The sequence below is a fragment of the Alternaria conjuncta genome (assembly GCF_024043145.1).
Source record: "Alternaria conjuncta strain BMP 0040 chromosome Unknown scaffold_4, whole genome shotgun sequence".
Lineage (NCBI taxonomy): Eukaryota > Fungi > Ascomycota > Dothideomycetes > Pleosporales > Pleosporaceae > Alternaria > Alternaria conjuncta.
In genome coordinates this window covers 451,982-465,805 of record NW_026250093.1, presented here as the reverse complement: position 1 = coordinate 465,805, position 13,824 = coordinate 451,982, and the positions used below count along the sequence as shown (strand labels likewise).

The 13,824-nt window shown below is 51.2% G+C and overlaps 3 protein-coding genes across 3 annotated transcripts; 2 read left to right on the top strand and 1 right to left on the bottom strand.

Annotated features, from left to right (window-relative positions):
* Nucleotides 1-630: 630 nt before the first annotated feature.
* On the top strand, nt 631-5,133 carry J4E85_002966 (uncharacterized protein; the record flags this gene model as incomplete). Its single annotated transcript, XM_051467239.1, has 9 exons — nt 631-797; nt 844-1,290; nt 1,340-1,429; nt 1,480-2,063; nt 2,113-2,194; nt 2,259-2,523; nt 2,574-2,596; nt 3,185-3,798; nt 3,851-5,133. 9 exons carry the CDS (start codon nt 631-633, stop codon nt 5,131-5,133), a joined length of 3,555 nt encoding a protein of 1,184 aa, XP_051328398.1.
* A 782-nt stretch (nt 5,134-5,915) lies between these two features.
* On the top strand, nt 5,916-6,856 carry J4E85_002965 (uncharacterized protein; the record flags this gene model as incomplete). Its single annotated transcript, XM_051467238.1, has 2 exons — nt 5,916-6,108; nt 6,180-6,856. 2 exons carry the CDS (start codon nt 5,916-5,918, stop codon nt 6,854-6,856), a joined length of 870 nt encoding a protein of 289 aa, XP_051328397.1.
* A 4,657-nt stretch (nt 6,857-11,513) lies between these two features.
* On the bottom strand, nt 11,514-13,291 carry J4E85_002964 (uncharacterized protein; the record flags this gene model as incomplete). Its single annotated transcript, XM_051467237.1, has 2 exons — nt 11,514-12,841; nt 12,892-13,291. 2 exons carry the CDS (start codon nt 13,289-13,291, stop codon nt 11,514-11,516), a joined length of 1,728 nt encoding a protein of 575 aa, XP_051328396.1.
* Nucleotides 13,292-13,824: the final 533 nt, after the last annotated feature.

The following is a 13,824-nucleotide window of genomic DNA, read 5'->3' as shown; positions in this document are numbered from 1 at the left end:
TCGATGGGTTTTATAGATTGGTCACGGGCGACTATGTGAATTGTCCTGGCTGCGCGTTGGTAGGCGGAACGTTTGGGCATGGCCTACAGCTGGCCGGGCCGTCATTTGTTCCAGAGTCCAGAGGTCGGACGCACCTGCCACCACCAACGGGTACGGATGCCTAGACTCTACGCTACCCTGAATGCTGGCTATCTTGGATGCGCATAGATTCTGGCGCAATTTCCCAATCAAACCCTGAGATATAACTACTTGCACGTTACTCTACGTGTCAAGAAACACGACAATTCCTGGCACTGCTCCCAAGACGCCCGCACTGACTCGCGCGGCCGCTGATGTAACCGACCCTTCGACCCTCAGTGCCAACTCTTCGAGTCGCTAGGCCACCACTACATCAGCAGACCGCAGGTACTTGCATATTCCTTGTAGCATATATACGTATCAAATGCAGGCCTATTACCTCTCCATTACCTGTTTGTGTCGAGCGGTTGTCCGGAAGCCTCGTCTGCCACTCACTGCCCCATCTGACACAGCCAGTGACCCTGTTAGTTGCGGATCATAGTCTGGCCTGTCCACACTTGAATCCTCCTTCCCACTTCTCCTCCGTGACATGCGCATACACGTCTCCTCATAATGGCCGAGTCTACGTCTTTTGACGCGAATGCTCACAACGGCAACACCGATTTCCACTCGCCGCGACCGCGCAAACCCACGAGAATCGACTTGCTCAAGCCCCAACTCAGCGACGAGGCGTTTAACAAGAATGGCACGCTCCGGGAGCCCGGCTCAGGCATCTCTAGGTACATGGGCACCTCTCTCGACGCGATACATGGCTGACCTCAGCAGTGGAAGAAGCACACCCATACCCGACGATGCCCCGCCTTCCGTCCAGGCCTCATCGTCCGCACGCAGGCAGATACGCGCCCAGCACAAGCAGCGCATATTCCCTACCATAGACTACGTGGATCGCGTATCCCACTTCGACCCAAACAGCGACTACCATGACTTCCGCGGCTTCTTCGTCCTGTTCTGGATCGGACTTGCCATCATGGTCATTACATCGATGCTACGCAACATGACCGAGACTGGATACCCCTTCCAGATGAGACAGTGGGCGCTGTTCAAGGAGAAGGTTGTTGAGCTTGGTCTAGTCGACGGTGCCATGGTGTTCAGCACCGCCCTGTCGCTGCCACTCCAGAGGCTGTTTCTCAAACAGGCGTCTCTACGCTGGAACACGTCTGGCATAGCTATACAGAGCATATTTCAGGCAATTTGGCTCGCTTTCTGGACTACGTACGCTGGCCCTGGTTATGAACTGTACTGTAGACTGACCAATGCAAAGATACCCTTTCATTCGCGACTGGAGCTGGACCGCGCAGGTCTTCTTCACTCTGCACCTGCTTGCGATTTTCATGAAGATGCATTCTTATGCGTATGGCACCAAGTAACTAGAGCTTCGATTGCATAGCTAACCTTGTGAAGTTTCTACAACGGTCATCTTAGCGAAACTCTACGTCGTTTGAACGATCTTGATACACCCGACAAGGCCAGCAAGGTAGCTGCAGTGCGCTATCCGAGCTCAAGCACTCATCTGCACGAGATCCCGCAATCGCCCTCCCAGGAGGAGCCCGACCCGAACAAGGCAAATGCAGAGTATCTTGGCCAGCTGAGAGACGATCTCGCATTGGAGCTTGCTTCGCCTCTCGGCAACGTCTCTTACCCCAACAACCTCACCCTGTATAACTTTGTCGACTTCATCTTCTGCCCAACCCTGTGTTACGAGCTTGAGTACCCGAGGAACACCAGCATCCGCTGGTTGGAGGTCTTCTACAAGACTCTTGCCGTATTCGGATGCATCTTCTTGATGGTCATTACTGCGGAGGAGTTCATCCTCCCAGTGCTGGACGTATCGGCTGTGCGACTCCAAAATTCCAAGGGTGCCACAGATTTCACGTTGATTCTCAGCGAGACTATCGGCCGTCTGCTATTTCCATTCATGATTACTTTCCTGCTAGTCTTCCTCGTCATCTTTGAGTATATCCTGGGTGCTTTTGCAGAGATAACTCGTGAGTTTCCACGTCCAAGCCCAGCGTCCGCTGCTAACATGAGTTGCAGGCTTTGCCGACCGTCAATTCTATGCAGACTGGTGGAACAGCTGCGACTGGTTGGAATTCTCGCGCGAATGGAACAAGCCTGTGTAAGTCACGTCCCTGTACGAGTTGTACGTGAGAGATATACTGACTGGATGCGTTATGATTTAGTCACCATTTTTTCCGACGACACGTCTACTCTGCATCTAAGAACCACATGTCGCGTCCTCTGGCTACAACAATCACCTTCCTCATCTCTGCGTTGGCGCATGAGCTTGTCATGGGCTGCATTACACGAAAGTTCAGAGGCTACGGTTTCGTTGCGATGATGCTCCAGATGCCGATTGTAATGTTGCAACGGAGCAAGTGGGTTAGAGGCCGCACTCTGTTGAACAACGTCCTCTTTTGGTGCAGCATGATCTTGGGGCTTAGCATGGTAAGTCATGGTCCTCCGGCGTATATCCATGAAGACTAATGTTTTGGCAGATGTGTGCTTTATACGTACTTGTGTAGGTCTTGGAGGATTTGCTTCGGAACAACTTGATTTGCCGCATTGACTAGAATTGCGAAATACCCCTCTCTACGTGTCCAGCACGTTTTAGATAGATAGAATATTTCTCTCACATTGTATCCGCATGGTGCGTTTCATCGAGTGCTGTGTCGGCCAGAATGCTAGCAAACGCGAAGGTCGCAATTTCGCAAGCTTTGCCATATGTGACGTAGTGGCTGCTATCGTATTCGTATGCAGGGCAGCCAGGGATTGATACGTCGGTGGCGCGGCGGGCGACCCCGCGTCACGCGTCGCGGATTGGGAAGAGCGAGCGACGTGCAGGGATGACGTTGCATCAACTGTACCTGCACATGCAAACAAGTGCCATATCGACTGGAGGCTTCGCAATCCAGCATAGGAACATAGCTCGCCTAGTTTGCTACTCGTTATTAGTTCTTTCTCAAGCTCCATCTTGATTGCAAATCGAATCGATAATCGCAGGTAATGATTTCATCGTCCGTCACCGGATCCTGACTAGCTGGCACCACGGGTACCTCGGAACATTCACAGCACACATATAGCTTGGGAGCAGCCACAAAGGGTCTAGGTATCCTGTGGCTTTGAATCCTTCGTTGCTACCTCCCCAGATCTTTCCAAACCCCATCTTTCCGTCAGACATTATCATGTCGGAGCTACACGAAGCGCTCGCGTGCCTCCGGCCGAAGGAGTTCAGCGACGTCCCTACCGACAACCTCCAAACATTCCTATCCGAAATACTGGCCAAAGCAGAAGTCATCGCGAACTCTGTGCCTCCACCACCCAATGGAACGCCTTACGAGTCGTCACAACGAACCCGAACCGAGCAAGAACCTGCAACGGGCTCTAAGGACCTCACGATTTCCCAAGTCCGCCGGCCACCACCTGCGCCAGAGCATGAAGAGCTGCAGAAGTCATGGGGCAAGCCCGTGAAGCTAGGAAACAATGATGCCGCCACAGGCATGAGCGTCTACAAGATGGCCGGAAAGGATAGGCATGGAGCCTGGTTCTCGCGCTCGAGCGTACACGAGGGCCTCGGGTTCGACAAGTGGAAGCGCGCCATGAAGAGGGAGTTCCCGGAGAGTCTGGAAGTTCAAGGTGGCCCCGGCGAGGGCAACATACGCGGCATTGGAGGCGATCAACGGCTAGAGGACATGACAGTCGACGGCGTTGGTCAACTGCAAGGTATGGGAGAGCGAACCATTCCAGTCGCCTATAGCGACTAACAGAGGCGCAGTCTACCAGCTATCCGCGCAATTCCCTGGCCCGACCTCACCACGAGAGTTCATCACCCTACTCATCACCTCGGACACATGTCTTACCGATGCCTCCAAAGTCGCCAACTCAACACCACGACACTTCATGGTCGTTTCCATACCCTGTTCACACCCCGACGCGCCGCCGCGAAGCAACATGGTGCGAGGCTTCTACGAGTCGATCGAGATGATCAGGGAGATACCCATGGGTGACGGCGACGCAGAGACCAACCCTATCGAGTGGATAATGGTCACCCGCAGCGATCCTGGTGGTGGTATTCCTCGATTCATGGTCGAGCGGAATGTGCCTAGCAGCATAGTCCAGGACGCGGTCAAATTCCTCGACTGGGCGTGTGCTAAAGACGACAATGTCGAGGCCGATGAAATGGCAGGCAAAGACGACTCCGCAGAGACGCCCAAAGCGCACGACACAGGGCGGACATTCTCCGCGACTGATGCGAACGGTATGGGTGCCGGAGTAGGAACCAGCATAGTGGACAAAACTGGGGAGGCTGGCAGCCAATACAGCTTACAACGCACAAGATCCGATAGCTCCTCAAGCTCGTCGTCTTCCGGCGCTTCTTTCGCATCTGCAGAACAGTTCACTACTGCCCGCGAAGGACTCCCAATCGACCGAGAGATCCCGACACCATCAACTTCGTCGCAACAGTCCCTACCGTTGACAGAAGACAGCCCACATCACAAGGGCTTACAAAAGATTGAAGAAAAGAAGGATCAGCTGAAGGCGAAACTCGAGCAAGCGCGCGAAAAGCAGGAGTCGGGACTACAAGCTGAAAGCCAGAAGGCGAATGCAGACATGCAAAAGGCGAATGAGAAGCACGAGAGGGAGAAGAAGAAACAGAAAGAGAAGTATGAGAAAGAGATGCGCAAACTCGAAGAGCGCCGCGAGAAGGAGACAAAGAAACTGCTCCTCCGCCAACAGAAGGAAGCAGATAAGAACCAACTTGCCAAAGCGCAACGCGAGCGGGACGAGTTCAAGCAGCGCGTGGAAATACTGGAGCAGGAGAACAAGTTGATTAAGGAGCAGATTGGTGACCTGCAACATGAAAACACGACGCTCGTATCTCGGTTGGGAAAGACTCCCGAGGGCATTGAGATCCTGAGGTCGATCAAGGAGGGGGATAAGGGTAGAATAAGGGCAAGCTCAAGAACGAGTGTGAGCTCCGGGATGAGTGGAACGAGGAGCAAAGCTTCGAGTGGTTCGTCGAACACGCTACCTAGGGCTGGTACAACAAACTTTTGAGCTTGAGTACGGGTAACTGGCGTTGCTGTCTTTTCTCTTCTTCCCTTTATCCTTCCTATGAAGTACTGTTAGCGAGTGAGCAAGGCGTAGTTCAAGTGCGGGCTATGGAATTCCAGAGGGAGTACCGAAATCGAGACAAACGATTGCCAAATAGCAAACTCGAATGAGAAACCAAACAATGAGTTGACGAATCTTGAATGGTCGCTTTCAATTTATGGACCATGCGATGAGCGAACGCGTGCGTAATCTATGGGCGCATGTCGCCGCTGACTAGACCCCACTTGGACAGGCATCCTCGGTCTTGACCTTACATCCCGCATGTAGACATGTACCTCAGCATACACGTTCCTGTTCGTCAACGATACTTCTCGGCGCCTCAGTTCTAATGCGACGGTCACAGACACCTATTTCTCATACAAGCAATACACACGTCCTTGGCGAATGACGACTTTTACGGCCCGATAAGCAGCCACTTGTCCACGTCTACCAAGCACATGTCTTTCGACCCATGTAAAGAAAGCATCTAACGAAACCTACAAGTTTCATTGTTTATCCAAGTTTAGAAAGAGAAGAAGAAGGAAAGAGTTAATTGAAGTGTCGCGCTGAAACAGACGAAAAGAAGCAAACACCCTCCCCCACCATCTGGAAAAACAGCACCGGACCCTGCATTTATCTTTCCTACAGCCAGGGATCCAGGGGGAACATCGAAGAGATATAGATAGCCTCACGGGGGACTATTTCGCAGTGTTGTCGAGCCACGGCCTACACCACACCTTGCCAATATGGCAGCACAAACAGAAAACAGCACGTACATGACACCCAGCACAGCACCCAAACTCGCAGGCATGGGTGGACCTGTGAAGCCTACACTGCTAGCCTTTCATGGCTCAGGAAGCAACGCGACCGTACACACAATCCAATTAGCAAGACTAATGAGGGTGATCAAAGACCATTTCGAAGTCGAGAGTCTGGAAGGTATGCATACCCCATCTCTACCCAGCTTCCCACCCTTCGACACGCGCTCGCATGCTAACAAAGATCCCAAGCGCCATTCCCCTCCCAACCCGGCCCAGGCATCCTCCCCTTCTTCGAAGGCTGCGGGCCCTTCAAACGCTGGATGCGATCCAGCGTCACCATCTCCGACATGAAAGCCGGCAACTCCACCACCGCCATGCCCTCCGAAGTCGAAGACCTCGTCCGCAGCACAGTTGAGCGCATCACCTCCAGCGGCGGCAAAGTTGTCGGTCTCATCGGCTTCTCCCAAGGCACCAAAGTTGTAGCTGGGCTCCTCAAAGGCTGCGAAATCCGGCGCGCACTCGCTGAGAAGGGGAATGATGTATCGCGGCTTGCGTATCTGGATTTCGAGTTTGGAGTTAGTGTTTGTGGGTCGTATCCGCCGCCGCTGATACCGCCTTCTGCGTCTGCGGCGCTTGATGCAGCGGTTTCGTCGTTTGGGACGAGTGTGGAGGAGCGCAAGGAGTTGATGGAGGGGAAGATTAAGTTGCCGGCTTTTCATGTTCAGGGTCTGCAGGATGAGTGGAACTGGGCGGGTCAGGGACTGATTGATGGGTGGTATGAGGTGGGTGAGGGGAAGAGTGTGGTGAGGCATTGGGAACAGGGTCATCTTTATCCTGTGCAGCCGGAAGAGAGCCAGGAGATTGGGGAGTGGATGTTTGGGGTGCTGGGGCGTGGAGACGGGAAGGTGGGTGGTGAGGCACGGTGATGGTGGCTAAGGGTGCGAGGAGTAGCACCTCATACAAGGGAAAAGCTGAACACCCTAGAGCCTACATTAAGATACAAATATGTAAAGTAGGTGGCCCAACGTCAACGTCGGCTCTAGACTGTTCAGCTTTTCCCTTATATAAGGTGGTAGTAGGAGGAAAGTAGGCGCTGTGGATCATTGCGTGGAACAAGAGGCAATGATGCTAAGTAAAAAGGGAAAGTAAAAAGAGAAGACAAGTCACGAGCATAGAAGATGAAGTTGCGGTCAACACATTGATTTGGTGAACTGCCGCGAAGATTCCATCCACGACCAAAACCCCTTGAAGATATCCTTGAAGCGCCAATACACTGAAGTAAACCAGGTCAGAAGCCATTCCTTGCACCCAAAGACCAACAGGATTCCTTGCTCAAACCACCAAGACCATGAAAGATCGAAAAGCCCATAAGAACCACCACCACCAAGTCCAAACCTCCTACCACCATTTCAAGTCCAAACTGACCAGCCGAATGTGCGCCAATCCAACAACCGGCAGAGGATCTCATCCAAAGCTCTTACACACCGGATGCTTCTGCGAACAGTGACCACGTTGATATCAGCCGAAGCCAACCTGAACCCCATCGAGGCACGCCAGTGGTATGTAAGCAGGGTGCGCAAGACCGCAGTAGTGGTTGTAGGCCAGGTATAACAACCAAGTTGTCATTGACCCTCAGTCCTCCTGACACAACCACAAGCCGTCAAGCGCTCCAAAAGCACAACACAATCTTGTAAGGGTCTCTCACCCGTCGCAACCACTCGATCTGGTCATTGTCGCGCGCCGCGGTCGGTAGGGAGAGTCGAAGCAATCTGTCGTAGTCGCAGATTGGTTCGGTCGATGATGGGTGGACTCGTCCGATCGGTTCTTGAGCTTTGTCGTATGCGAAGGAGCATGCTGGAGGTCCAAGGTGATGATGAGGTTGATGTTGGTGTGGAATGAAGTGAGGTAGGGTGGAAGTCCAGCATGTCCAAGATGAAGTCGATGAAGGGAGGAGGTGATTGAAGTCGAATGAAGTTGTTGATGTTGTTCTGGTGAAGGTCAGTAAAGGATGATCAAAGAAGAATGAAGAACCTACTTTGTTTTTGTTCTGAACGAGTCAGAAGGCATGTCAGTGAACAACGAAGAGGGGATAGAAGCAAACCTTGAAAGCTTCTAGGCTATAGCAGCTGGCAATTGGTGGAAAGTGAAGTCGACATGAACGTCCAGTGAAGTGTTGATGGATACCAACATGGTGATGGCTGAAGTTGGAAGATATGATGGTGTAGCCTGAAGGTATCCGAAGATTGAAGTAAAGAAAGGCTTCAAATCATGGTGTAGTATTGGAGAAGTCGAAGGTGTTGAAGAAGTGTTCAAGTATACCAAGTGCCAAGGTAGAATGAGTGAATGTATGTTGCCATGATAGACCAGAGTGATGAAGGTCAAGGCTGAAGAAGAATGAGGTAGAAAGAGCTTGAAACTTGATAAAAGGTACCTGAGCTCCAAATTGATGTGTTGGCCATTGGGCGTTATGGTAGTGGACGTGGAGGTAGCCAAACTAAGTAGGCCCTCAGGGCTTGGCGGCGCTAGCGTCACGTGATGCTCTACTAGCGCCTGGCCGGCAGATCATCGGGCTGCCTGCGTCGGCTGGAGTTGCTCAGGTGAAGGGGGAATGTGGTGGTCGAGTGACCGCTTGTTGTGGTTGAGCCCAGGCAACCACTTACCACGGCAACGCTAGCCAGGGACAGCACTCCCGTGAACGAAAATCGAAGTGCCAATATGAACGTTCGAGGTATGAGAGTATCCGTACTAGCGTACACATTGCGGCATTGTCGCTGCAAGTCTCGCCAGGGCGCCCTGTGGCTCACCTTGGGGCCTGTTCGGTAATCGCAAATACAATCGCATATAATATAATACTAAGCTGTATTATATAGTAACATAAGCTAAGCTTATCTATCTTAAGTTATATAGGCTATTAGCGCTTTTACGTAAGTAAGTAGCGTGCAGCTTCTCTACTTCTATCTTATCTCTCTCGCGCTTATATTACTTTCTCTAACTTTTCTTTTCTCTTTTAAGTAGTCTCTAAGAGCTCTTATAGCCTATTATTATATTATTATATACCTAAAAAAAGTAAGATAATATAATTAGAAAATATAATATAGAGTAATATTTAATAAGAAGCTATTCTACTAAAAAAGCTTATATTATATTTCTATTCTATATAGTTATATATTTTAGTATTAAAATATATTTTCTAGGCCTTTTAACTTACTTATATATAGCCTTCTAACTTATCTAAAGTCTTATTAGTTAAAATCTATTATATATTGTACGATTATTGTACTGCGATCACTAAACAGGCTCTTGGTTGTAGCCAGCGATCCATCGATAACAGTTGATCGTCAGCCGGAGTCGAAACTACTCTTTTGCAAGAATGAGAGACTGTAAGAGAAAACAATGTGAGCTTCTTCGTAAGTGAAGCCTTCCCTAAGAACGTAAGGTCTTCTGACGAGGTAGCCATGATAAAGCTAATAGTGTTGACCGCAAGGTGACCGTGCAAGTGAAAGGAGTTTCAGGATAGCATGAAGTCTCTGGCTATCTATACCTACGTATGTATCTTAATTCTCCATTGCTGCTGCGTCACTGAGATGGTTCAACGCCCTCGGCTTACCTAGGTAGGTAGTGACTGGGGCTGCGATGAGCGACGAGGCGGCGCTCCAAGCTGGGTCAAAGGTACATTCAGCGAGCGATCGCCGACTCAATGCTAACGAGGTCGCCTGCTTCTTGTTCAAGTGCTCGGGCTGCCGTCCGTTCTCATTGCTCCCAGAGGCACTCACCAACCGACGGTGAGACCTAACTCATGGCGGACGATCGCCCCAACAGCAGTTGCCGTTCAATTCGATCGCCAGTCCGCCCAAGCATGCGCAACTCGCATTACCCTCGCATAAGACATAAGGAAGATCACGCAGAGCGTCCCTACTACGGCGGCCCGGTGAGTGACAGTCTGGAGGCTGCGCCGCGGCTATTGACTACGGCAACGGATTGCCATGCGCAACCCAGCCAGCAGGGCGGTAGCAACTCCGAAGACGAGATGGCAGATATCTACTACCGTAGAAGAGCCTTCGGCAATAAGGGCAACCTACAGAGCTAGGAAAGAAATCGGTTGCGATACAAAGCTAGAAGCAGGCTCTGCATGGCTAGCTCTTGCAGCTATTCATGGATGTGACGGACGCAAGAGCAAAAGAGACATGAGAACGCAAAATATATCTAGCCTTGCAGTGAAGTGGAGTCCTCACAAGCTCGGAGTATGTGTCATGGAGACCGTTAAGCTAGAGATGCCGAGAATTCTCGCGAGCTTGGAAACGATGATGATGATGTTCAGGCAGTGCTAGGGTACTGGTCAGGCTCATAGTCTAGCTAGTGTAGCGGTACATCTGTCGGTCCTATCTTCAAGCCGGCATCTTCGAAGGTTTGTACAAGTGTTCTGGTGATCGCCGGTTGCCGGTGTATGCCATGAGCGGCGCTCGTCCTTCAAATGCCGTCGTAGAATCATGGCGTTTGAGTTCCGCAATGCCAATAGCACCGCCTGTTTCAACATCCTAGTTTGAAATCATGCTGATATCCGATTGACCTGTGTGTTCTCACACCGTACATAAGCTAGCTCAAAAGACAGATACAGGGTCAATGAGTTACAAAGTGCTCGTAGCAAAGCATGACTTTGGCGGCATCAAAGGCCGAAGAGTGATTTTTGTTGAATCCCGGGACGGTACAAAGAGCAGTAATGTAGGCATTGTCCGATAAACATACTGTCCATCCAGTTGGTACCATCGTCGGCCAAATCTCGTCACTATAGCAAAGTCAAAATGTAATCAACCCGCAAGCACCTCGGTTCAACAATTTGTGCGCCTGCAAATGGTCTGAGCATGGATCGTATAAAGATACTAACCGTGGTTAGCTCGTGGCTACAGAGTACCTAGGATCCTGAGTAAGCTTGACATGACGGCAAGGTACTTACCTCAGCACCCCACGTTTGTCTCACGTAACACGTGCGCCGCTTACCAATACCTAGGTAATGAGAGCCAACGGGTACACCGAGGTAATGTTACGCAGGATTCTTCTAGGCTTTCTCCACTGACCCATGGCGTCGTTCCCCAGCATTAGCGGCCCGTCTCGGTGTTGAGCGACTGTATACCTAGCTAGTCTCGCGACGGAAGGCGTGTCCTAGCGTACCTAGGTATCATCCCCGACCGGGCCTTCTTCCTACTTTGAGCATCGCGTACGAGGCGACATGACGGTACACATAGCGACATCATATTCAACCGGTGGTACCGTAAGGATGTACCAGACGCATTGCACGTGTGCTTACATCGTGCATCAAATGTCGGAAGCTGCACCAGTCCGCCTGGGAAACTCCGACGACACTGTGGGGCGATGTGGGGCACAATACACATCATGCCGAGGCGCGATTTTGGGCGTTCAAGATCGTGAAGGAATATCAGCAAGGAGATGCTGAAAAAAACGATTGATGATAACGAGATAAGAAATGAAAGGAGGACGTGATGTACAGGTGCAACAACGCTAATTTGGGTATTCAAGACGACAAGGTAAGATGAGAAAGATCTATGACGCAACAATGGCTGGGCCTCTTCAAGTCTGTAATAAGGCTTCATCAATCTCCCAATCTTCCCAAGTAGGCTTATCGAAACCGTTGGGACGAGAGCTGCGTAGGAAGCCGTTCCAGTAACCTTCAACGCTGACCACGGGTCGGATTGTCCTGACATTGGCGTTGAATCCCTTGCTGTAACACTCCTGCATGTGTCGGTCTTCGAAGAGCTCTGGGTGCGTTCGTCTCATTGTCTTCAATGCTCTCTTTCCAACTTCATCGACCGAATCGTGGTGTCGCAACTGAAAGAACTCCTGGTCATGTTCTTTCCGTAGCTCCGCCATCATCCGGTCGTCGTAGAGTCCAAGTTGTAGTAGGTAGATATCGTACTGAACCAACGACGTGGTACCTAGGTAACTTCCACCAACCTTTGCTCGTCTGTGGAGTCCAACTAGTGCAGCGATGGTGCCCATGCATCCTGTTCCATAATCACTCATAGGAAAAGGTGGTACAACAGGCTCACTCAATCCCATTGCTTGACCCTGCGCCCATGCCACACCCGTCACGCAGTCTGCAATTTGCTGCCAGCCTGGACGTGAAGACCATGGCCCAGTGTGACCAAAACAATTCTCGGCAACGTAGACAAAGCCTTTGCCGCGCTTTCTGGCAAGACGAAGAAGCTGCTCGGGCCCGTATCCCAGACGATTTAGACTTCCGGGTCGATAGCCATCCAAAATTACATCTGCCGATTGTAAAAGCTCCTCGAAGGTCTGACGGTCTCTTGGGTCCTTCAAATTCAGGTCGGTGGTATGCTTGCCGATGTTTGCATCCACTTGGAAGAAAGGTACGTCGGAGAGGTTCGGCGATGTGACTTTGATGACCTCAGCACCGTATTCGGCGAGCCCCCGACCCATAGCGGGCCCGGCAATGATCCGGCACAGTTCAAGAACGCGGATACCGGCAAGAATCTGTGGTTTGGGCGTGTTTGATGACTTGAACGGAAAAGGCGCCGCGGGAGTTTCGCTTTCGAGAGTTTCCACCTTCCAAGGCGGTTGCTGAAGAAGTGTACGTCCGTGTGGGGTCCTTTGGAAATCTTCCCACTTCAGGCATGTCACACCAGCTTGTCCAATCTCTTTATTCATCTCTTCGAGCTGATCGACAGTGTATCGACTGACATGATCCTCGATGACCTTGATGCATTCATGGTAGTCTGTCAGATCAGGCCGTGATCCTTCGAGACCGATCATGTTCAGCGCTTTGGTTGCCTCAAGAGATCCATGAAGGTGAAAGTATTCTCCTGGGTTCTTGGTCTGATAGAGGTTTGCGGATAGTCTGCGGTATAGGATAGATTGTGCTTGAAGCAAGTCGGTGTCTGTCTTGGTCAGTATTAATCGTCGGCCACGCTGAGGCAGTGAGTTCAACCTTTAAGTAGCTTCTTAGCCCTCGGGTCCGATTTATCGAACCCGCCCACCGTGGCTAGATAGGTAGAGAATAGAAAAGCTGTCGCTCTTTCGAGATCGACAGCGATACCGCGTGGCGTTTGAGCATCTTGTAGATCGGCGATGGCAGATGCAACTCCTGCTTCAACCGCCTTAAGCGCAGAGATGGCCTCTGTTTGCTTCAGTGGGCTGGGAAAGTATGGGCTTCCGGTGTTTGCGGTCGAGAATTTGACATTGGCGATGTGTGGCAGCGATTCTTTGGGCAGATTGTCTTTCGCCTTGGTGAGTAATTGTTCTAATGCTGCCGTGGTTCCCGTTAGCAATGTGTTGGCGTGCGTGGCAATTTGATGGTGACTGTTGTCAGATCCTAGATATGGCGCCATTTCGAAGAATGTAAAGACAAAACAGGACGGTACAAGATTGTAGCAAAGGGAATCTCAGGGTAAATACTCGTAGCCCTTCCAAAGACGGCCCGAGGGAGGGATGCGTGCCCAGGTGGTAACGGCTTTGCCGTTGAAAAGCTGATTAGCGGCATATCGAGCTTGTTGACCGTATGCGGTCATGACCATTGCTATCGGCATCGGCTAAGAGCGTCCTGCATGCATACCAACGGGTTGAGTCTAAAGGCGGGCTGGGCTGGGGTCTGTAGGCCGATTTCATGACGATCGGCAGACGTCCAGCGCTACTCGATTTTCGGAACAGTGGGAAGCCCAAGCTTCGCAGCTTCGCGACAACCACGAGGGACTCGTCACCCAATTTCATCAGCAAGGCCATCAGGATCTTACTGTGATCGTCTTCCTCTCATCAATACAGACGGCGAAGGCTGCGGAGACCCTTTTCCGCGTCATTTTCGCGTAGCGTTATGGGACTTCCGTGACTCGCTTCCATCATTACCACGAGTGCATCTTCCGACCAG